The 24,418-nt window shown below is 39.3% G+C and overlaps 1 protein-coding gene across 3 annotated transcripts in view; it reads left to right on the top strand.

Annotated features, from left to right (window-relative positions):
* The first annotated feature begins 326 nt into the window (after positions 1 to 326).
* ptpn9a (protein tyrosine phosphatase non-receptor type 9a) overlaps positions 327 to 24,418 on the top strand; it is a 36,901-nt gene continuing 12,809 nt past the window's right edge. The window contains exons 1-4 of one of the 3 annotated variants that reach the window (XM_041795085.1): positions 327 to 494; positions 627 to 850; positions 13,733 to 13,876; positions 21,542 to 21,631. In XM_041795085.1, the coding sequence (XP_041651019.1) occupies positions 818 to 850; positions 13,733 to 13,876; positions 21,542 to 21,631 (267 nt within the window). In that variant the 5' untranslated portion in view covers positions 327 to 494; positions 627 to 817. Of the gene's footprint in view, positions 851 to 13,732; positions 13,877 to 21,541; positions 21,632 to 24,418 lie in introns of all 3 variants that reach the window. The other 2 variants (XM_041795086.1, XM_041795084.1) reach the window with 2 other exon arrangements.

A 24,418-nucleotide genomic window follows, 5' to 3' on the forward strand; every position in this document is an offset into this window, starting at 1 on the left:
AGGTTAGCTAACAAACTCTGCAGAGCTAGCTGAGCATTACATTACAAAACTAAGTCAAAACACCAGCTAGTTAGCATGGATAAGTAGGATAAGGAGTAAAATGCACGTCAAAAAGGATAGTTAGTTTCCCTGCCTTTGTTTAAAATTAAGTCCCAAATATAGTCATAAAAATGAAAAGTGTCTTTAAACAGTAATTATCCTGTTTGCTTTCCTATTTTTATGAATGAAGGCGGAGGTCGTGGGCTTTTGTCTTTTCCTGCTCTTAACCACCAGGGGGTAGAGTAACATGCAAAAATGTTGAGGGCTGTGTGCGTGCCTCACAACATAAAGGCGACGTTCAGGAGCTAAAAACTTGCATTTCATGGCATGGAGGACCCAGCGGGCTGCAGCAGCCCTCTGATCTGTGAGAGGTTTCATGGTGGGTGAGGAGCAGATCATGGTCTGAACCCAGTTATCATCGAGCCGAAGAAAAAAAGCCTCGTCTAGCTGCTCTAGTACTGTCCTCTTTTTCTCCCCTCCTTCTCTGTCTTCTTTTCCTTTCCCTCGGTGAAATCTGACACAGCATTTGCGTGTTTCTCTCTAGTTTGGATGTCAGATAGAGGCTGACTGTACTTCATGTTTTGCAGTCAAACAGTATCAAAAGAGAGGAAACAAAGCTAATTCTGCAGCGATTCAGATGCCTTCAACTTTGGGCGAGAGGGACAACCCCTAAACCCTGTTTTTACACGAGGGACCGACACACACACATCTCCGTCATCTTCCTCTTCATGAGCAGGACGCGTCTCGTCTAAAGGTGATCACAGAACCGACGGGGACCATGGCAGCTACTTTATCGGTGGAGGAAGAACAGGTAGGCCCTACGACTCTTTGTGCTTCTTCTATTCGCCTTGTATGCTCCAGCCTCGGCCCTACCTGGAGGTATTTTGGCCCCGTGGCATTGCGTGTGCGCACCGAAGCGAGTGGCAATGCGCAATGGATTTGTTGCGAAATGCTCCTGAATGCGGAGCGGAAATATTGTATCGATTTCTGGCGCTCTGTCGCTTTCGTTGCATCACTGGCAGCCCCTTTTCCAGCGGCTGGGCTAAAGTGTTGCAAAACAGGCCAAGCTCGACTCATTATCAGCACACGCAGAAGCACAATATTCATTTCTGGGCTTTAAAGTTGCCCATTCGTGAATGCAGACCGTGATACTAAAGCAGAGAAAATTTTGGGGGAGAATTGGAAACGCTGTCCGGTCCAACATTTTGGCTCATTCAAGATTGTGTACTGCAGTTTGAGCTAGTAGTGTTGCTATGAAAAACTGGTACAATTTTAAGTGTTTTTCGAGACACAAATTCAACTCAATACTACGGACAGGGATGCAATCTCACTTTTATTTAGGTCACTTCTGAGCTTAAGGGGTGATGTGAGGGATCCAGCTAAAGCTAAAAAGCCGTAATCTTATTCAGCACAATTTTCCTTCTTATTGCATTTAAACCTTTTGTTATAATAACTCTAAATGGTATTTATGTTAAATGCTTAATTATGAGACAATATATGTAGATACTAGAAAATAATGTGCTCATTTGATGCCAAGTGAGGATATTTATGTTCATAAAAGTCAGCCAAATTTCATATTTTATTCAACCGACCAAATACAAATGTTTTCAGTCAACCTTAAATGTATGATAAGAAAACAGGCAAATGATGACATCTGATTTTCCAGGGGAATATTTGAGTTTATACCTTTTATATATAACTTGGAGTACTAGATTAAAAATTTTCACCAGACAGTCTGGCTGCAGACAGCACCTCTCAGACGGCCACTCTTACAGACCAATTATTTGAGACAGAAATGCGGTAATTTGCCTACAACATATTTCTAGTTGTAAAAAGAATTTGCATTCTCGCTTACATAATGGATTTTGAATGTCTAATTAAAACGACATTACATTTTAGTCTCAAATAGTCTTCTTGACAAAAAATAACGTACTTTTCTTCTGAAGTTTGTGTCATCAAAGAGCTACAGTGCTGTGAAAAGTATTTGCCCCCTTTCTGATTCCTGACTTTTTAAAAATATTTATCACACTTAAATGTTTTGGATCATCAAACCAATTTTAATATTTCACAAAGACAACCCAAGTAAATAAAAAAAAATGCAATGTCTGAATGATCATTTAATCTTTTTAAGGGGGGAAAAAATCCAAACCTGTTTGGCCCTGTGTTAAAAAGTAATTGCCACCTTGTGAAATCATGAGTTAACTGTGATTAACCACAGTTTTTGGAAAACTGAGTTCAGTTTCACTGGCCACACCCAGGCCTGATTACCGCCAGATTTGTTGAATCAAGAAATCACTTCAACAGAAGCTGTCAGACAAAGTGAAGTAGGCTACAAGATCACAAAAAGAAACGCATTGTGCTACAATCTAAAGAAATTCAAGAACAAATGAGAAACAAAGTTATTGAAATCTATCAGTCTGGAAAAGGTTATAAAAAGCCATTTCCAAGGCTTTGGGACTCCAGCAAACCATAGTCAGAGCCATCATCCACCAATGGAGAAAACTGGGAACAGTGGTGAACCTTCCCAGGAGTGAATGGCCAACCAAAATTACTCCCAAAAGTGCATCGACGACTCATCCAGGAGGTCACAAGAGAACCTAGAATGACATCCGAAGACCTGTAAGCCACACTGGCCTCAGTTAAGGTCAGAGTTCATGGCTCAACCATAAGAAAGACACTGGCCAAAACCACTGCTGACAAAAAAGAACATAAAGGCTCATCTCACATTTACCAAAAATCATCTTTATGATCCCCAAGACTTTTGGAGAAATATTCTGTGGACTGACGAGATGAAAGTTGAACTTTTGGAAGGTGTTCGGCCCGTTACATCTGGCGTAAAAATAGCACAGCATTTGGTAAAAAGAACATCATGCCAACAGTCAAACATGGTGGTGAGCAGTGGGATGGTCTTGGGCTGCTTTGCTGCTTCAGGACCTGGACCACTTTCTGTGATTGATGACACAATGAATTTTGCTGTCTACCAGAAAATCCTGAAGGCCAACGTCCCGCCATCAGTTTGTGCCCTCAAGCTCAAGTGCTCTTGGGTTATGCAGCTGGACAACGACCCCTAATATTCCAGCAAGTCCACCTTTGCATGGCTCAAAATAAACAAAATTAAGGTTTTGGAGTCAGGATTCAGACTTAAATCCAATTGAGATGCCATGGTGTGACCTTAAACAGCAGTTCATGCTGGGTAATCCTCCAATATGGCTGCGTTAGAGCAATTCTACGATGGAGAGTGGGCCAAAATTCCTCCACAGTGATATGAAAGACTCATCACCAATTATCACAAACGCTTGATTTCAGTTAATGCTGCCGAGGGTGGCAAAACCTGTTATTAGGTCTAGGGGGGCAATTACTTTTTCACACAGGGCCAGCTAGGTTTGGACTTCTTCCCCTGTTAAAAAAATGAAATAATTATTCACACTGCATTTTGTATTTACTTGGGTTGTCTTTGTGAAATATAAACATTGGTTTGATGATCCGAAACATTTAAGTGTGATAAAGATTTTTAAAAAGTCAGGAATCAGAAAGGGGGCAAATACTTTTTCACGGCACTGTATTTTAGCTATCTTTAGTCTTGTTTTCCTTATGGAAAAAGAAGGTAGTCAAAACCCATTTTAGTCACAGTTTAGTTCACAAAATAAACACTGCATTTCATAAATAAAACAGAGGAAAAGATCAGAGGTCTGATCCAGGATTATACTATGTATAGACCCTTTTTAAAAGCGGTTACATGAATGATGGCTAGCATTGGCTTTGTTAGCTTTAGTTAAAGCTAATATAGCTATGCTATCTACTTAATTATGTTACTGCATAAAGCCAATGTAGATACATTAGCTTTAGCAAACCTAGCTTAAGCTTAGCGTAGCTTACCTAGCTGCTTTGTGAGCAGCTCTATGTAAGCTATGCTTGCATGTAGTGTTTTTAGCAGGTTTATTTGGTACACCTAGCCAAAGAAATGTAACCTTGCAAAGCTGATGGACTGGCCAGACTCCACCTCTCTCATCAGGCAAATCCACCTCGAAAACCTCCAATTCACAACATTTGTGCCAAACTACACACTGTTGGACCAGTCAGCGTCGTTAAAGGAGAACGAGGCAGTAGCAGGGATTAGTTATACCGAGCAATAGCTTCCGCTAGTGGAGTGATTAGCTTGGATTTAGCTGTAGTATAGCGACAGTTGTACCAGAGCTGAAAAGCACATGCGTACAACCTCATTTTGTCTTGTTGCTCTGGTTGGCCCATCATAATTGTGACAGATAGAAAACATTCGTCTAGCCATCTTCGTAGAATTTTTGGAAAAGTCTTGCCCTTCCCAAATGCTTTGTATGGTAGGTTTCCCAGTCGAATGGGAAATATATCCATGCAGTGGAGATATGAAACACTATATGTGGCTTGTAGTCCAAAAAACCTTGAACTCAGTCCCACCTACTCTAAGGCTTATTAGCAACTTATTATTATTAACTGTTGATTCAGCTCTGTATTCATGACTGCTTTGTGTGGAGTGGTGTCCCTTATGTTTAATCTACCTCTTTGTGTATACAGTATACTTAAATCAACACCTCTTTTAAACATCTTTAACACTGACTGAGCATCCAAGACACCATGAAAGTAGAATTTATTGCAGTTAAATTGAATGAAGCTACTTAAATTGAAGCTATAGCATCCTAAATCATAGGATCACTCAGAAGAAACCATGCAAAGCAACAAGAAATCCAAGAATAACAGCAATTTTGCTGTTTCATTGAGATATTCATCTCTGCAAGTAGAGAACAGTTACTGTGTGGGAAGAAGAGTTTACAGTGGCTTGGTCTTTAATATATGCATGACTTCTTTCAAGCCTTCTTCTTCTGTGGTGCTCTTTGGGCTCGTGCTTACTGACTCCTCTCATCATCTGGCCAGCAGAAAGCCTTATCTGGCTACTCCATTTCCTGTGTGAGCCAGGGCCCCCGCTAGGGTACCGGACGCCCTCATTACATCCACAGCCTAGTGGGGGGTGTTTGGGTGAATGCATTGAGTGAGTGTGTGTGTAGGGTGGCTCTCTCGGGAGTACACACGGCTGTAGTGGAACTTCATTCTAAAGGCAGCTGTTAAAAGCATTTCTACTAGACTCAGGGGGGAAGGGGGAGTTTATGAGTTGCAGAAAGAGAGAGAGAGAGAGAGGAGTGTGTATCATGTGCTTTAGAGAAAATGTGCATTCAGTTTGTGTGTTTGTGTATGTGTGTTGGAGTCTACTCCCAGGAAGCAGTGGAGTGAAAGAAATTGGGGGATAGGGAGAGAGTGACGTTATCGACTTCCTGTTTTGGTATTGACTCACGTCAAATAGGGCATGCTGAAATGAAGCCACTTGGCAACAACAGTCCTATATTTGTAAATAGATCTGTAATCAACTAGATTGTGGATGTAAAATGTCAAAGGCAGCCATGAATAGGCTTAAAACCATAAGAAGAAAGAGTGCATTGGCTCTGCCTGTAGCATTAAAGTGTAATAAGTTGAACAACTTCAATACTTTGCATTAACCTTCAGTAGCATTTCTCTCTGCTGAGTCATTAAAACAGTCAGTGTGTGATGCCCTCTGACTGGAATGTGAATACAATAGACATTATGTCAATACAGACACACTGATGACCCATTCTTAAAATAAAGGACCATGAGGGAAGTGAGTAAGGCAATAAAATAAATTCATTGGTGTCAGTAAGCCAGCATGTGCAATACCAAGGTCCTGGTACTGACGCTTCAAAGCAAAGGGATCTATTAATTAAAGCTTTCAACCCCATAAGCTTGGCCTGCTGTATTAGTGATTCAGGTTACAGTAACATAACTCATCACAGTATTGGCAGTAGTAATTGTAATTAACTGTATTTTCTAGAGCAGGCATATTATAAACATAGAATGTATAAGCATGGACATGGTCCATGTGACATCACTCGTTGGTTTTGAAGAGATTTGAAGCCCATTGATAGCAGTTACCAAATGAAGCTGTGGATAAAATAAAGGTTAAATTATTTCAGTGCTGATGTTAGTAGTCATTTGTGTATCCTTTTTGCTGGATAGCAGCCTGCAGTTGTTAGTTGTAGCTTTTCTTGAGGAATCCCAGCCTGTTTGTTCTTTGACCAATCTCTGAGGCTCCACCAGATTTGGTGGCCCTCTCACCACCGGTAACTCAGCACTGTATCAACTTCTCACTGAGCTGAGGCGCAAGCGCACCTACTACAGCGGCCAATAGGAATGCTCCCTCTGACCTGGGCTGTAATTGGCTGCATGTACTAGCCTCCTCATTGGCTGGAGCGTTGTCCTTTGCTAGTTTTCCTCAAGTGAGAGTGCAGCGCGAGAAGGCGTTGCAGAAGTGTGTTATTCTTTTTGATGGCTTCAATAACATGGGATCCCCCTAGAACATATTCCCGGATATACATTCCTTTTTCTAAAAAGCACAGCATTTCAACCAAATTCATTCAATTTCAGCGATTTCAGTGTTAAATTTTAAATTCTGTTTGTATGGGCCAATTCCACGATTCTGCTAACGCGGAAGTCATAGGGCCCTACTAGTCTCCTTATCACCCAAAAATGAGTACTATTTATTTAACATGGCTAAACACAGCCAAGTATATTAATTTCTTCAGTAATGGAAATAAAAGCATTTTAAAAGCTGCTAGAAGGCGTGGCACATTGCATTACTCTGCAGGTAAGCAATGTTAAATCAGTTCCAGTGTAGATAACTTTAGCATGGTTAGCACAGCCAGACGCTACTGTGCAGGTCCAGTCCACATACCTGTGCTGATAAATGCGGTTGCACATCGCTCTAGTTAAGTGGTTTTACCTGCATTGCTCCTTCAACATGCCATCTACCCACTGAGCTAGTTTGAATCCAAGCAGGGAAAGCAGGCCAGTCACGATTGCTCTAGCCTTTCCAAATAGAGCTACTGGGGATTAGCTATTTTTAAAACCCAAGTATTGCTCTCTCAGTGAAACCAGTACGACAAATAATCTTACAGGATGCACAGCAATATTGCTTTATTTATTTTATGAGTAAGCATTGAACCACAGTAAACAATGTACAAAAATACATAGCCTGTAAAAAGTATTCACCAACTTGGACGTCTTACCCATTTATTGATTTTATGTATCAGACAGATTCTACAAATTAACATCTATTAAATACAAATATGCAAGTAATATTCACCCCCTTCAAGTCAGTATTTAGTAGATGCACCTTTTGCTGCAATCACAGCGCTGAGTCTGTGTGGATAGGTCTCAGTCAGGCTTGCACATCTGGACACCACAATTTTATTCCATTCTTCTTTGCAAAATTGCTCACGCTCTGTCAGGTTGCACAGGGACCAGGCTTGAACAGCCCATTTCAAGTCTGACCACAAAATCACTGTTCATTCACCATTTCTGTGTGGCTTTCACTGTATGCGTTGGTTCTTCTCCCAAGCCTTAGTTCTTGTGCAGCCTGAATAAGATTATCCTCCATGATTTTCCTATATTTTTCCGCATTCACTTTACCCTCTACCTTTACAAGCCTTTCAGATGCTGAGAAGCATCCCAACAGCATGCTGCTGCCACCACCGTGCTTCACAGTTAGGATGGTGTGTTTGTGGTGATGTGCAGTGATTGGTGTCCACCAAACATAGCGTCTTGCTAATGGCCAAAAAGCACCATTTTGATCTCATCAGTTTCAATCTGAGTTTTCTTCAACAGTGGCTTCATTTTTGCCACTCTCCCATTAAGCTTTGGCTGGTGGAGAACCCAGGCAACAGTTGTTGTATGCTGAGTCTCTCTCATATTAGCTACTGAAGCTTGAAACTCCTTCAGAGTAATCACAGGAGGCTTTGTGGTCTCTCACTAGTCTCCTTCTTGCACGAAAGCCTGCACATGTGTCATATTCCCTCCATTTCTTGATGGTGGATTTTACTGAACAGCTTGGAGTGTTCTTTTGTTTTCATGGTGTAATGGTAGCAAAGAATACTGATTAACAAGTGACTTGATCCTCCAGACACAGGTTTCTTTATACTGCAATCACTTGGGATGCATTCACTGCACTCAGTCGATCTCCATTTCACTAATTGTGAGACTACTAGCATCAATTGGCTGCATTCACTCTTCTTACATATTTTTGTTTGATCAAAATTACTTTTTTCACTTTGACATTTAAGAGCCCTTTTTTAAAAATTTCTGCCAAAAAGCTAAATTATATTGACCATGATGGATTTATAAATTTAATTAAAGGGTGAAACATCCAAGGGGTTGAATACTTTTTATCGGCACTGTATATAGTCAACAAGTGCAACGGCACAAAGCAGTGACAGTTAGATTGTTAGTTGGGGCGATCATTTCTACAAATGTTGTGGGCAGCTGTTGCATAAAATCCTGGATAAGATATGGTGGGATGGAGCACAGTATCCTTGCTGTAGGTGGTAGTTTGCTAGGCAGAAAACTGAATGATAGCTCATAAACCTCCTCTGATTGTAACACCACTGTTAAGCGTAAGCAAAAAAGCTGAAAATCTGTGATTTATTATTCTCAAATGTGAAGTTATTTTGCTCTCCAGTGTCTCACAGTACACTGTATTGACTTTTCTCTTGGACCGAAAGGCCAACAAACCGCCTTGGGGAATTACTCTGTGTTCAGACTTTCACAGACAAAGCAATAAATCCAGATCCAGTAAAATGTCATGAGTAGATAGCTGAAAAATAACATCTACCGCAAAAATCATGTTCTGAGCTTTTAGCTGTCTTTTTGTGTGTGACATGACAATTACAGAGCTGTAACACTGCTGTCTGTGATGATGCCAATCAATTATTGTCTTAAATGAACATCTCTAAACAGTTGAGCAGTAACTGTCTGATATCATTACAGCTACATTGATGTAAATGAGTGAACAAGTGAGTGATTTCAGAGACTTCTGCTGCATGTGGCAGCAATTTTCCAGACGTCAGAGCTTTTCCTAGTACAGAGTTCTCTAGGTCAGGGTTTCTAAACTTGTGGATTGGTAAAAAGCCAACAGCAACGTCATTCATTAACTGGCAGCACAGCTGGTCTGTCCTACTGTGAACCTAATCAATTATCAGTTATTGACGGTCACTGTCAACACTGTCAATAAATATAACCCTTGACAACAAACAGGGTTATGTAAGGCCAGCTGTTTACTGGAAGGCCTGAAACCACTTGTTTGAAATGACCCGTTCTGGAGTTCATGAACTGAGGACTTGTGATCTGATAATTCCGTACTTGCACCAACTTCTCGGTCTGTTTAGATCCATGTGAAGCGATAGAAGCAAGAGCAAATCTTCCAAAGCATGATAAAGAAGTTCTTGGAAATAAAAATCTCCTGCAATATCAGAACTAGTGCAAGTCAAGCAAATATTTATGCATCCTCCAGGAATTAAATAAGTCACTCCTCCGCACTGATTCTTCCACTGCAGTCCACTCTGCTATCATGAAAACAAACTGGTCCATCCTCAAATTCCGCTTTGGCGGATATGGCCCCTAGTGCAGAAAAACCAAACAAGACTGGCTTCTCCAGGAACAGAGGGTCACTGCCTCCAGTTGGCAGGCACTCCTTAAAAGGCTAAGAGAGAAAGAGCAGCTGTCAGAGAATTGAAATCTTGGAAACCAGAGTGTACCTGACAACAAATCTGACAGGAAGTTGTCTTTGGCCAACAGCAAGGGTTTAACGCTGCACAGTGCAGCAACAGAGAACATAGCCCTTAGTGGATTGAATTTATAGCCTTATTGTTAAACCCAGAACAACAAAAGGATTTATTTTATATCTCTATGACCAGAACTCTGAAGATGTGAGAGACAGTGAATGAGAAACTGGCTTTTTAGAAGACTGAGTAAAAAAAGCAAATGCATCCTTACTCCCACAAGAAACTTGTCTTCCCTCTCCAAATAAGTTCCAGATTTATAGTTTTGTTGAAAGCATAAATAGGTGTAGCCGGAGCTGATCTGTAAATAATTTACGCTAACATAAAAGGGAAGTTCCCAGAGGTTGATCTAACTGCGTCTCAGCCTGTACCAAACCTACTTTAAGATGACAGAAGATTTAAGGAAGGAAGGAAGCCACAGCAATCAATTAAATGAAGTCCTGAGTCATTACCTCACTTTGCTATGTCTGAACAGATCAATGGATCCAACAAACTGCACAGGAACTAAACTTTCTAGAAATGGAAAAAGGACCAAAGACCAAAGACTCGTGGAAATGTTCTGAAAGGGACAGAGGTTTCGAGAAAGCACAGTTAATGCATTTTGTGAAACAAGGTACTCCTCAGTGGTTCTTCTCCATGAATGCATGGGCCGCACTTCACATGATAACCTGGTTATATGCTAAAAAGCCCTTGTGACTTATGTGAATGACCTCCTTGAGCTGTCTTTGACCTTTCACTGACTTCCGCTCAGTGACTTTTTTTGACCCTGTGAAATGGGCACTGATGTTCCATTCCCACTTGAGATCCTGGGCAGTGTTAATTTTGGCAGCTGTTTTTGATTTTATTCTTAGTCTTTAGATGAAATGTCTTTTAGTTTTAGTCCCATTTTAGTCATTTCTACCCTTTTTAGTTTTAGTCAGTTTTAGTCAACAAAATTAACACTGATCATGGGCGATGAGGGTCACCAGGAGGCAGTGTTAATTTAGTCGACTAAAACTGACTAAAAATGTTCAGTGACAGCCTTTTTTCCATGCTAAAAACTAGACTAAGACTAGCCAAAGATAGATCTGTGATGACTAAAACTGACAAAAAGTAAGTTTAGTTTTCATCCAGATGACGAAAACTCGATTAAAATGTAATTAATTTTCGTCGCACAATAAAAATCCATGATATTTCTCCACTGTGGGTAAATCTGTCAACAAACAATGCATCCGTATCTCTTCTGCCTCTCAGCTGTAGAAAGTAGGGACCCCAGAGGGCGGCAGGGTTGGCAGGGTGCATAGAACACACTACCATGTTTTGGTACCAGATTTAGGCAAGAGAAAAGTTAAGACTAAAATTTGAGGACTTTTTACGGACTAAAACTAGACTAAAATGCTTTAGAGTTTTTGTCGACTAAAACTAGACTAAAACTAAAAAGGGCAGAAATGACTAAAATGGGACTAAAACTAAAAGACACGTAATCAAAAGACTAAGACTGAGACTAAAATTAAAAATAGCTGCCAAAAAAAAAACACTGCCAGGAGGTAGAAAGAAGAAGACAAACTTTAATCCCTGAAGGGAAATTCACAGTCCTCCGATTTTGAGCCCATCCCCACAGACCTGAGCTACTGCCGCCCTGAAAAGGTCCAGAGTGGGGTGTGGCTGTGTTCTTCCTAAAGTCTACAAACATCTGTAGAGCATTAAGCTCCAGGTTGTTCTGTCTGCGCCAGATCACCAGATGGTCCACCTCCCGCCTGTAGGCGGATTCGTCCCCACCAGAGATGAGTCTGGTGAGGGTCATGTTGTCCTTAAACTTCTGAAGCTGGACAGACTGTTGACAGCAGGTGTATACTGAGGAAAAAAAGAACGCTGTTGCTGATGGTTCTGCTGTTAGAGATGAACTAAGATGGCATCACTCAATAAAAGAAACTAACACATCACTGAACCAAAATTCATTTTTTCTTGAGAAACTTCATAAATACAGCCATAAAGATGAGAAATGTGTTTGTATTTCCAGGAAAAACAATAGATATAACAGATTGAATCATAACTTTTTAAAATTTTCGCTTATGCTCCTCTTGGCTTTAACCACTCCTGTTGCAAATGTAATTTTGTCTTTCCACCAAACAATAGAAAAGTATCAATAGTAGTATCGATAAGGACTGGGATCATAAGGAGTATCACACAAGAGTATCCCTAATCCTATTGTGTCCCATCCCATAACATCCCATACCATCTCAGCCAGGTATTCTTAAGGCTGTTTTGTTTGAAATGTATACAGATGGACCTTTCATTTATGTTAACTGTAAACACACTGATGCTTTTAGTTTCTAACTCAAAAATAAGCTTATTTGGAGTTGGAGTTGCTTGATTGAAAAGAAACCAGACTTTCCTTATGAGATATTTTGCAGTAATGCAGCTGTTTGTTCAACTAGAACTGGTCTTCATAGGACAGTCTGTTATAGTTCATAGTACAGTTGTGGATCTGAAACATTCACCACAGTCACTTGTTAAAATAATAATTTTGGAAGTATTATGAAATCTGCTCAATAATCAGCAATCCTTGCACTTTTACACAGCACAGCTCAGAGTTCAGAACAGCTCCCCTGTAACCCTCTTCCCATGAGAATCGGATATGAACCGACGTCAGGCCTGTCAGGTGCAATCATCCCTCATCCCTTGCATGTTAAGGCCTCTGAACAGAGCTGAAGCTGCGGGCCCTCCTGTCTGTGAAAGCCCTGGCTTTCCTGAGGAGAGACAGTGGCATCCTGTCTTCAGGCCCAGCGCTCGTCAGTGATCGTTTTGTATTCCTGAAGAGCCGTGGACTCCCAGAACTTGACTTCCTGTCTCTCATGCATGCCCCACCGAGCCGCCACAGAGAAGAGGAACCCTGTGTTTAAAATGTGAGCTTTCACTGCCTCCTCTGTCGCCTTTTGACGATTCACTGGGTGCTGACTCGCTTACTCTGCGGGTGCTGAGTGTGGTGGGGGTGGGCTCCTGAGGGGCAGTATAATAAGGGCTGAGAGGAGGGCAGGAAGCCCTTGAAAGACTGCTGGCTAAATGCACAAATTATTTGCAAGATGGGTAGAAGGCCTTGATGGTAAACACATTTGCCAGAATCACTTTTTTTTAAATTTCTAACTGTAACAAGAAAGAGAGAGCGTTTGTGAGCTTGCAAGCTCTCCCTACACTAAAGGTTAGATATAGTGATGATATAGTTTTCTAGGATCATTTAGGTAAAATGTGCCATTTGAAAGCATGAAACCTCTTCAACCCCCCTTAAATCTTCAGCACTCTGTCATCTCTTTAGTCTGCTGTTTTGATTTAACAACCATCTTTTCTATTTAGGCTTTCTTCCTTCACTCTCATGGTGTAGTTTTTAAGTGGAAAAGCTATTAAGAATACCCTTAACACTATTTTACTAAAACCAAATGGCTGTTGGACTCAAAAATCATTGAACTTGTAAACCAAACACACATTTAGGCGGGAAACAATTAGAATCAGAGAGTTAGAGGAGACCAAAACACAAATAAAACAAGAGAGAGCCTTAAAATTTATTTCCCATCTGTGTTAGAAGATAGTTTTGTTGCTAATGAAATAACTCTGTCAGTTTTTGTCTCGGTTCTAGACGACTAAATGTCTGACTTATTCGTCAAGTGTATTAAAGGTCTGAGTATGCTGCTGTGTCGTAATTACAGCTTCATGTCATGAACACCAGTTCAGCAGGATTCCACCTTCTTCCTGACTCGTGGACAAGTTTTCTTCCACTTAATAATAATCCCTTTCTATCTTAGTGCTGTCACTGCTTTTTTAGCTCAGGTAGCTGAAATGAACAAGCAAATCAACAAAAAACCTGCAATGGGTTCTTCAGTCAGATATAGCAAGCACCACTGTGGAAGACACTCCTGACAGTAAAATTGTCAAATATTTTGCGAGGTTGCAGATAGCACTTCCTCTGAGGATGTATCGAGTTTAAAGCCCAGTTTCACTTCCTTCCTGTTTGACCCCTTTTGATTATGGAAGAACAGAGTTTTTGACCACATCTGTCTTTGTCTCAGGCTACCAGGCAGTTTCTGGAGGAAATCAACAAGTGGACCAGTCAGCATGGGGTGTCACCACTGTCCAGGGAATTGGCCGTCAAGTTCCTCATGGCTCGCAAGTTTGACGTCCTCCGAGCCATCGAGCTTTTCCACAGCTACAGGGTAAGGAGACATAAGAAAGCGATTTTATTACAACTACGCTGTATGGGGAAAGTGTTTGGCCTGACTGTTACACCAACAGGGACTGTAATTGCATTGTAGTCAAAGACATGTACTTCAATATGGAGTTGGCCCCTCTTTTCCAGCCTCCACTCTCATTAGAAGGCTTTCCACATGATTATGGAGTGTTTCTGTGGGCATTTGTGCCCATTCTTTCTGTAGAGCATTTATGAGGTCAGGCACTGATGTTGGACGAGAAGGCTGACTCGCAGCCTCCATTCCAGTTAATCCCAAAGGCGCTCGGCTGGGTTGCGGGACAGTCAGGTTCTTCCACACCAAACTCATCAACACAGTCATGTTGGAATAGAAAATGGCCTTCCCCAAACTGTTGCCATAAAGTTGGAAGCATAGCGTTGTCCAAAATGTCTTGGTATGTTGAAGCAAGCAACGGGCCATTATCTCTCCTGCACCAAACTTCACAGTTAGGCCAGTGCAGTCAGGCAGGTAACAATTTCTCAGCATCTGCCAAACCAGACTCGCCCACTGGACTGCTAAATGTAGAAGTAAGATTGGTCACTCACAGAGCAAGTTTCCACTGCTCTATAGTCAAGTGTCAGTGTGCTTTGCACCACTCCATCCAACGCTTGGCATTGGACGGTGATGTGAGGCTTGCATGCAGCTGCTCAGCCATGGAAACCTACCCCACAAGGTTCCTGCAGCTCAGTTTTTGTGCTTACATTAATGCCAGTGGAAGTTCACTCTTCAGCTCTGGAATCAGCAGAGCGTTGGCGACTTTTTCTCTCCATGCGCCTTGGCAGTTGTTGACCCCACTCTGTGATTCTACGTGGTCTTCCGCTTCATGGCTGCGTTGCTGTTGTTTCTAAATGCTTCCATTTTCTAATAATATCCCTTATAGTTAACTGTGGAATATCCAGCAGGGATGAAATTTCATGAACTGTATGATTGCAAAGGTTGCTTTTAGAGGCAAGGCTTTGGTATTCAAAATAATACTTTTACATAGAATGTTTAATTGTCAGAAAATGGGAAGTAAAAGTCTCTAACCTTCTTGACAGACTAAACAAGTGTTCCATGTGTGTGTTTTTAAATTAGACTATGAAAGACTACATAGATCATGCCTTATTCAACCAAAGGACTGTAGTTAACTTAGGGAAGAAGTGATAATGATGCACGGAGGCATTGTGTCCACCATATTCTAAGTAGCAAACCCCAAGGCTGTACTCTTTAACACTGACAGGGAAAAATAAAAGCTAAAAGAGAGCATGAGGAGAGAAATGTTATGAAATGGTTTTTAGATAAGCTGATTCATATCATTCATAACTTGGGTTGTTTTGGAGAGAACTAGTTTCCACTTCTCTGGAGCCCAAATAAAGAAACATCAATGAAATCAAAACAATTACACCCCCACAGGAAAATTCTTTCCCATTACACCGTGTATCAGCCCAAGCAGTTCTAATTGTATTAGCCTCTTTCTCAGAGGATTATGAAACAGCCATAACAAATTTCTTCCTCAAATCTTTACTTGTTTTTGGTTTCTTCCTGCTGATTTTAGTTAGAAATAACTAATATCATGTTACAAAAGATAATAAAATCAGGACAAGATGTAATGTTGCGCCCTTTTAAATCTGCTGAATAAGATAAGATAAAAATAAAAGAATAGAGACTAAAAATTACAGATATACAGTGCCTTTAAGTGCCCTTGGATGTTTTACCCTTTTATTGACACCATTCTTCTTTGCAAAACTGCACAAGCTCTGTCAGGTTGCACAGGGATTGAGTGTGAACATCCCTTTTCAAGTTCAGCCACAAATTCTCTGTTGGATTGAGGTCTGGGTTTTGACTCGGCCACTCCAGAACATTCACTTCGTCTTTAACTATTTCTACAGCTTTACCTGTTTGTTTTGGGTCATTGTCTTGCTGGAAAATAAATCTTCTATCAAGCTGTAGTTCTCTTGCAGACTTAATAAGATTGTCCTCAAAGATTTTTTCTATACTTTGCCACATTCATTTTACCCTCTACGTTTACAAGCCTTCCAGGGCCGGCTGCCGAGAAGCATCCCCACAGCATGATACTGCCACCACTGTGCTTCACAGTGGGGATGGTGTGTTTGTGCCTTGTTACTGCTTTCATGTAGGAAGTGGCAATTCTTTTGGCCAATCAGGGGACTGCATTGTGTCCAGCTCTGCCCTTTTAGGGTAGGATAGGTACGCTTTGTCCCTCAAAAGAAGGGTGTCAAAAGTAGGATACTATGCATTGGTTATTTTGGAATCCTTCCCAGCTTTTGACATTTGAAATGTATTTAATTGTTCCCGTCAAACTGAGCTGGTGGAATTGCACCAATAAAACACAGTTCTCCGCACAGCAGCACAGGACTTTGTCACTGAGCAAATGTCCTCAGAAGCTGAAGCCAAGCATGAGATCGGCTAAACAGATGTACAGAAAACCTGAGGCCAGAAACACGCCAATATACACAAGCAAACACACACTGGATTATACACTGGGGGTGGGGTATTTAGAGAAGCAACATGCAGACTTATTCAGCTCCTTGTTCAGCTTTTCGGAGAGCTTGAAGCTTATCTTGTAAGAAGTGTTCATTGATGGGTGCAGCTGAGGTTATGAGGTTAGAGTGAATGAGGAACTCAGAGTCTTAGAGGGTAGGGGATGTTGAGGCCGCAGGCAAAAAATATGTAACAAAATGACAATGCATTATAAGATGAAAAGAAAAAATTGTACTTTGGCTTTCTTTGCATTATTTTACACTACTTTTTCTCATTGAACGAACCTTTGGGGGCTATTTGTATTATTTTTAAATGATGATTTTTTTAGGTGGGGCTTTCTAGGAATCCGTATGCAAACCTGAACCTATAAGTTTAGGAACTGGCCCTCAGGACATAGGCTCCTGCTCTATCAACTGAGCTAAACCGGCACCCTTGGAGCAACTATTTAAGTGTTAGGTACACAACAACAATACAGCTCTGTTTCACATACAGTAGATGATCTTCTGCTTTTGCTTCCTGTTTGTTTGCTCTTTCTTTTCACCATCACTCTGGGGTAACACTCAGTGTAGTCTCCTGAGACTTGAGCTGTGGCTTTGTGTGCATTTTTTCTTTCTCATAACAATTTGTGATTAGAAAGGTTTATAATACGGAGTAGTTTTGAAGAAAAGGATGTCTTTCAGATTAGGAAAACAGTCATTTTACTGTATTAAATAGTAAAACACGTTTCTTCGTGTGTTGCTGTGACAAACAAAATGACAAACTCACCCAGCAGCTTCATTTACTTTGTTCTAAAATTTCATAGTTTTCCGGAGATGCACAATATTATCCGTATGTTATTGATATCGGCAGATATGAACATTTTTGCTGATATTTTGGCTATAAAAGTCTGCCCATATCAGCTGTAAATATTGGCTGTATGAAAACATACTTTGGTGGAGTTAGTGGACTTTAATCTCATTATTTCAACTTTAATCTCGACGTGCCCAGCATTATTTTTATCTTCACCTGTGTCCCTAACCTGCTACCGTACTTTTTATGGACTTAAACTAGACTAAAACTGTCAAGGGTAGAAATTACTAACTTGTGACTAATACTAAAAGGTATTAAAGACTAAGACTGAGACTAAAATGAAAAATAGCTGTCAAAATTAACATTGGATTAGATGAAATTAATATTTTCATACCATGATAACCTCCCTAATTTCTTATGTTACACAATAATAGAGCCAGGTGTTTAAATTTCTGTATTTCAGTGAATCAAAGATAAACCAGATCCTCATTTGGATAAAATTTCACTCGTGATCTTGCAGTATTTAAGCAATACCACTGCATTTTCCTTGTATTTACACTCATGCAAAACCACTTTATAACAAAGCAACTATAACCGCTTATAATTAAAAAAACTTTTACTGGTCATTTTTTTGGGGGGAAACAAGGAAGTAAAATGTAAATGATCATCTTAAAAAATATTTTTACTTATTTTTTTATTTTAACCTTTTAACTTCTGCCCTCTTTTGTCCATCATTGTTTTTGACATAAATATATGAGAAGTTACTAAGTGCTAGAGTAGGATTTGCCATTCTTTATGAATAGGAAGTATCTATTGTCATTTAAAATCAGGGAAGAAATGAATCCTTCACTGACAACTTGAATTATGCTTTTCATAACAGAGAACAAATCAGGAATCAAATGCTTCTGTTACATGCAACTTAATACCTTGTTATAAGGGGTATAAATAATACCAATGACCAGGGATGCATAAGATGATATCAGTATTAGCGGACATTAACTTCAGATTTTATCATCATACTCTTTTGTCCTCCATAACTTGGATTTTGTGATGTACTGCCTTTTAAAACATTCAAACAAATAATAAATAATTTTCATATAGGATCTGTGAATGTGAGGCCATTTTCTGTGTGCTTTTAAACAGATAAAGATGGGTTTTAATATTTCCATGTTGTGCTTCAATGGTGAACTCGGTTCAGCCGCGAGTTCACATTAAGGGAAAATTATTTTTTAAAAATATAGACTACTTCAGCACCTAAAATAACCAACAAGATAAGTGTAGAGGGGTAAAAATAAGCTTTGTTTTGAAAATAAATAAATAAATGGTTTATAAATGTGTAGGGTAATCAATTTAGATAGAAGAAGAAGGGTTATTAGTTCAGAGCAACTGGATGAAATCTGTGTCAAGTAAAAAAAAAGTCTAGTCCCCTCATTAGAGCAGAGAGTCAGCAGAGGTGAATAAAACATTGGAGTTCATCTAAAGTAGCTGGCTGTAGAACCTGAGGGGCAGTTCTATCAAAATAAGATGGCAGCAGACCATCTCTGAGATGTAGATTAGTAGAGTCAGGACTCGTGGGTAGAACATAATCAAATATATCAAAGAAAATGATCTGCCCCCTGCTTATCATTGAAGGAGCAGCTGGCAGATTGGTCCTATCATTACCATCAAAATGGAAAATGATGATCACGATCAACTCTCCAGAGCACTGCTCAGACTTCAGATCTCATTGCCTTTATGATCTGAAAATAACGTTTAGATAATTACATACTGACGACCTCCTCCTCTGAGCCACAGAATAACGACAAGATAAGGGATAACTTCTCATTTTGTCCCTAAAGGGTCTACGCCACTGTGAATTTAATTGTGGTCAAACTTTAACATGCAAAATAGCATTTTTCTGCTCTGGTTTATCTATCACAGCAAACAAAGTTTCCAAACGTCTGGCAAATACTAAAGTGACCTTAATAGCTTCAAGACATTGCAGGATTTAAGTAAAATCCCTTCAGTCACCCAGGTGGGTTCTTAATTCTGCAATGAAAAGTTTCCCTGCATAAACACGGCTCGTTAACGAACGCCCAGAGTGTGACTTTGAGAAGGATTAGTCTCCCCTGCAGGGCCATGCTTCATTTAACTCGGTTTAATACTGCGTCAGGCCAGCAGAACAGGCTGGGTACAAGGAGGTTATCAGAACAAACTAAGGAGAAGGTTGTGGTGAAATGCTTGTTTGGGTCAAACTGATGTTCACGTAGACTTGGCATAAAATGATCCACTTTTTTTAGTACCATCTACTGTAACCTTAGTTTTAGGACTTTCAGATTGGATTTGTCTGTATTTGAATGAATGAAATTTTGGGGTGGTTTTTTTTTTCTGTTTTGCTTTGTCATGTTCTGTACTGCTACAGGTCCAAACTCCTCTATGCTTCATTAAAAACACCTGGTTGGTAAAAAATGTGGGTCATGATTAAGAGTTTGTAGTGGGTCATAATTCAAGACCCCTTTAAAACCGCTGGTCTTCAGTTGTGTATAGTAAGTAGGGCTGGGAAATTAATCACAAATTAGATTATATAGGTTTAAAATCGAACTAGACTAAATAAGACAGCTGGGATACATCTCATTTTAAAATACAGTTTTAAATACAGTTTTGCAAACAGATTTAGAAACCACAGCGTGATCTTTTCACAGATTACCTGAAGTAAAGCAAGGTAAATATATCACTGCAATACAGAGAAACAGCTCATATGAAGTAATGAAAAAAAACTCATCATTTATTCAGTTTTACATCCGTCACTGATGAACCAGGCTGATGTGAGCCTTCAGGCTCTGCTTTGAGTTCTTGAAATCAGGACCACATAAACGTTAGGAAACTCAATTTATGACCACATATCAATGTCCACAGTCCAGAAGACAACACGGATTTATGTCAACTCCAAACATCTCTAATTTGTATGGAAGCCCATTTCCACCAAATAAAAAAGAATGAATGTAAGAGTAAGGCAGTTCTTAAAAAGATAAAATAAAATCCTAAGTCATGAGTTATGAGTTATGAAAAAAGTTGAAAAAAGGAGATACAGAGTCATGGTTATAAGATAAAAGTCAAATTTTGAAATAAAAAGTCATAATTAAGAGATAAAATGTCACTATTATGAGGTAAAAAGTCATAATTATGAGATAAAAAGTTGAAAATAGGAGATACAAAGGTGAAATTATAAGATAAAAATTTGAAATTATGAGTTAAAAGTCAAAATTATATGATAGAAAGGCATAATTATGAGATAAAAAGTCAAAATAATTTTAAAAAAAGTTATAATTATCAGATAAAAAGTCAAAATTATGAGTTTAAAAAGTCCAAACTAAGATAAAAAGTCATAATGACATTTTATCTCATAATTTGACTTATCTCATTATTATGATTTTTTTATCATGTATTTTGACGCTTTACCTCATAATTTAGACTTTTTTATCTCATAATTATTACTTTTTATGTCATTATTATGACATAGTTTTTTCTTTTTTTTCTTTTTTTTTTTCAATTGCCTAACTTTTACATTTTTCTTTTTTAAGTGGCGGAAATGGGCTTCCATAGTGTTGAGTTTAAGAGATACTCACTGGTAAATTTTCTCAGCCCTAGCTCTTTTTCATTCATCACTATCATCAGTCATTGGCAGCATATTAAGAATGAATCTCAGCTGTCAGGTACACATCTTACAGGAAGCCATCAGGTCCATCTGCAGAGCTCCAATATTACATTACATGGAAGGAGACAGCTCTCTCGTATAATATATCCTTTATCTTTTTATACTCTGTATATCAGATATCTTTCATATTTGTCTGCCGAATAACACAGGATGGATTTATAGAAAGAACAAGAGCTGAAGTAGCTGTGACTGACTGAGTGATGCTGTTTGTATTATGTCTTCTATAAGAACAGGAAAGGTCCAAATAAAAACCAAACTGAAAAACATAAGTGTTAGTGAAATTATGGCAACATTTTTTGGGGGTTTCATGCCAAGTCTCCAGGTATAAAAGGTATATTTATGTCTGGTCCTGTGAGATTTATTTAACTATCCCTTGATTACAGTTAAAGACCACATTATTTTAAACACAGAGAAACCTCAAATAAAACTGTAAATGTGAATGACACCTCCCATTTTCTGGCCTTAGACTAAGTTCAAGAAAACTCCCACACAACCTCCCCCGGGGGGGAGGAATGGAAACCTTGAAGAGAGGGATCCTCCTGACAGGAAAGTCAGGCGGATAATTGTCTATTGTTCACAGGGAGGAATTCACCTCAATGTGACAGCCTGTTATAGCTACCCCGCAGCTTTTCTTCACCTGCTGTGATCTTTCTTTTTTTTTTCTGCAGGAAACGCGTCTGAAAGAAGGAATCGTCAGACTTCAGCCACAGGAGGAACCTCTGCGGTCGGAGCTACTCAGTGGAAAGTTCACAGTGTTGGTAAGACAATCCTGTAAATCTCCTCTAGGTTTGTCATCCCTTAAGTGGAAAAGTCCTGTCTAATGTCATATCGAGCAACAATCATGGATAAGGCATGTGATGAATGAAAAGACAAACCAACACTAGAAAACGTTATTCTTTTTTTCTGATAGACGCCCAGTGTTTTCCAAACCCTACTGAAAACACATGACTATGTGATGAAAATGCAAAGTTCTTTCCACAAACACCCTCTTTAGTTGCATTCTTCTTTATTCCTTTTCCTTGATTTTGATGGAAAATGTCTCAAAATCAAGGTAGAATGTAGGAGAACTAGGAATGTGGCTGTTGTATAAAAAATTATGTTATTGAAGAGTCAATCATCTTAATTTTGGGGGCATATGAACTACCAAACATCTGAGACACTTTACAGTATACATTCTGACTGAGACAACCTATGTTAACATTGTTAAAAGAGCAGAAAAATCAGTATAATAGAAAGTAGATCTAACAGCAATACAAAATAGTAGTCAGGTTAATGGCTCGCTCATTGTGGCAGTCACTCAAAATTATTAATTCCAATGCTGTTAGCATCAACATATAGGAATAAATGTTTAAGTTAATATTTATTGTTGAAAACAAGGAGAGAAATAGGGAGGGAAGACTTAAGGCACCTTTCAGCAGAGATCAGCTCCCACCATGGCTTCCATTTAGATATTTTCTGGTCTTTTTATTCAGAAAAAAACTGTTTTAAAGCAACAAGGCCACTTGACTTCAGTCCTCATAGTTAAAAATAATTCCAAACAAAGATAAGATTCACTACTAAGAAAATAACTGTTGCCTTTTAAAGGATTTCAGGGCCTTTTTAGCAATACCAAAGCACTGGGTGTCATCCAATACTGAGTACAGATCCGATACTGGTGTAAACTATCTGGACTGACTCTGTGACTCTTAAAGTGGTTATTTCTGCTAAAAATTGTACGTTTTACCACTAAATATTAAAATAACAGTGACACAGAGGGCCACATCACAGGCTCTCCATCTCTCTTTCTCTCCATTATGCTCCTTTGGGCTGACTTCATAATGATCCACGTGTTTAAGCATGTGCAGTTTAACACAGCATGGAATAAGACAGAACAGCCTGCCATTGGTTGATTGTGAAGCAATAATACGGCCGTTAGAAGTCAAGCTAGTGGCAACGAGTAATCACAATGGATTTAAAAATGGTAAAAAAAGATGTAATTATATAAGATATGATATATATTATAATGTAATTATATAAGAATAAAAATATACAGAATAGTGTTTTAAATGTTAAAACTCAGTTACATTTGAAACGATATTAAAAATTTTCACATATTCTTTTCATTATTTTCTTTTGTTTTTCCTTCAAGTATTAGACATGTGACAAGCAAATAAAAGGAACTTTTGTTGTTAATACTGAAGGTGTTGCAACATGTTACAGATGCTGTGTTAGGGACTGTGGAGCTTCCAACATGTTTCTCCTGTAGAAAACTCCAAGGCACTCTCTTTAAGCATTAAATTGCCTTTATTCTCACAGGATGGTCATGTGTAGACCTTAAAACCACACTTCAACTTCGTGCTGTGAGAATAAAGGCATCTTAATGCTTAAAGAGAGTGCCTTGGAGTTTTCTTCCTGTTAGCAACTTTATGAATCCCTTTTCCAAAGAGCACCTCAAACAAACTTTTATTGAGTCCTAGAAGCACTCCTTCCCATGGTTTTATGTTTCTCCTGTATTCAGTTCAGTCCTTTATGTTCAATCTTCAATTAAAAAAAGTGCTCTGAGAACGCATTATATGGCCTCCGTATTTATGGGGTCGGAGATGGGCCGCGAAAATTTTTGAGCCTTAAAAGTGGGCCCTGAGTTGGAAAAGGTTGGGAACCACTGACATAGACCTTGGTGCCCTTCCTTAGTTTTATTGCTCCACTGTCGTTAGGCTACTTTTCCATAAAGCTAGCATCCTGTCTGAACCGTATGTGCACGTGAGCTGTGCTGTGAGAACAGGGTGTGGCGTGGATGAACACTGCACTGTGTGACTGAGCTTCCGACTCAAGATACAGGTGATGAAGCCTTGAAACATTTCTGGTGAAACACTTGTTCCGCCCCACCTTTTAACCATGTAAAATCCGCTTATATTTATGGACTTTTATTACACCCTTAGCTTTGGCTCTAATTTTCACAATTTGTTCATCTCAACTTTAAGTTTTCAGAACCGTTGTCAGGTTCTGATTCTTTGCTCTGTCATGGGCTGACTGTGTGTAAAAAGAGGACAAATCATTCAGTGGATATCAAATCTACCTACAGAAACTAAACAAAGTTTCCTGACCTTGTTTCACTTTGCTTATCCCGTTTTTGTGGATTCATAAAAGACTTTTTTTTTTTTAATGGAAAAGAGAATTAACTCCAGTACTGTTCTGTTTAAGCATGATCATTTGGACTGTGACACAGAAAGAAAAAGTTTTCTGTCAAACATTTAAATTTTGTGTAATGCTTGCATTAAAGTGTGCATAGCTTTGTTTGAGGATCTATAAATAATTCACCTAAAAGAAGTCTGAACTTGTTGAACAATCATCTTGATGAAATTCTTACAGAACCAATTTGAAAAGGAATTTAAGGTGTTTTGATGATGCATCTTATAGACTGACTCATACACCGAGTGATATTTCCTGTGCCAGGTAAATTTAGCCCCTTTGTCAGCCGAGAAACTGTAAAAGTCGCCCTCTCCCTTCAGCACACGCATACACACATTCGCTCGCACTGCCACTCTCCTGTGTTTCCTTCCCCTTTG

The sequence above is a fragment of the Cheilinus undulatus genome, linkage group 9 (genome assembly GCF_018320785.1).
Source record: "Cheilinus undulatus linkage group 9, ASM1832078v1, whole genome shotgun sequence".
Classification (NCBI taxonomy): Eukaryota; Metazoa; Chordata; class Actinopteri; order Labriformes; family Labridae; genus Cheilinus; species Cheilinus undulatus.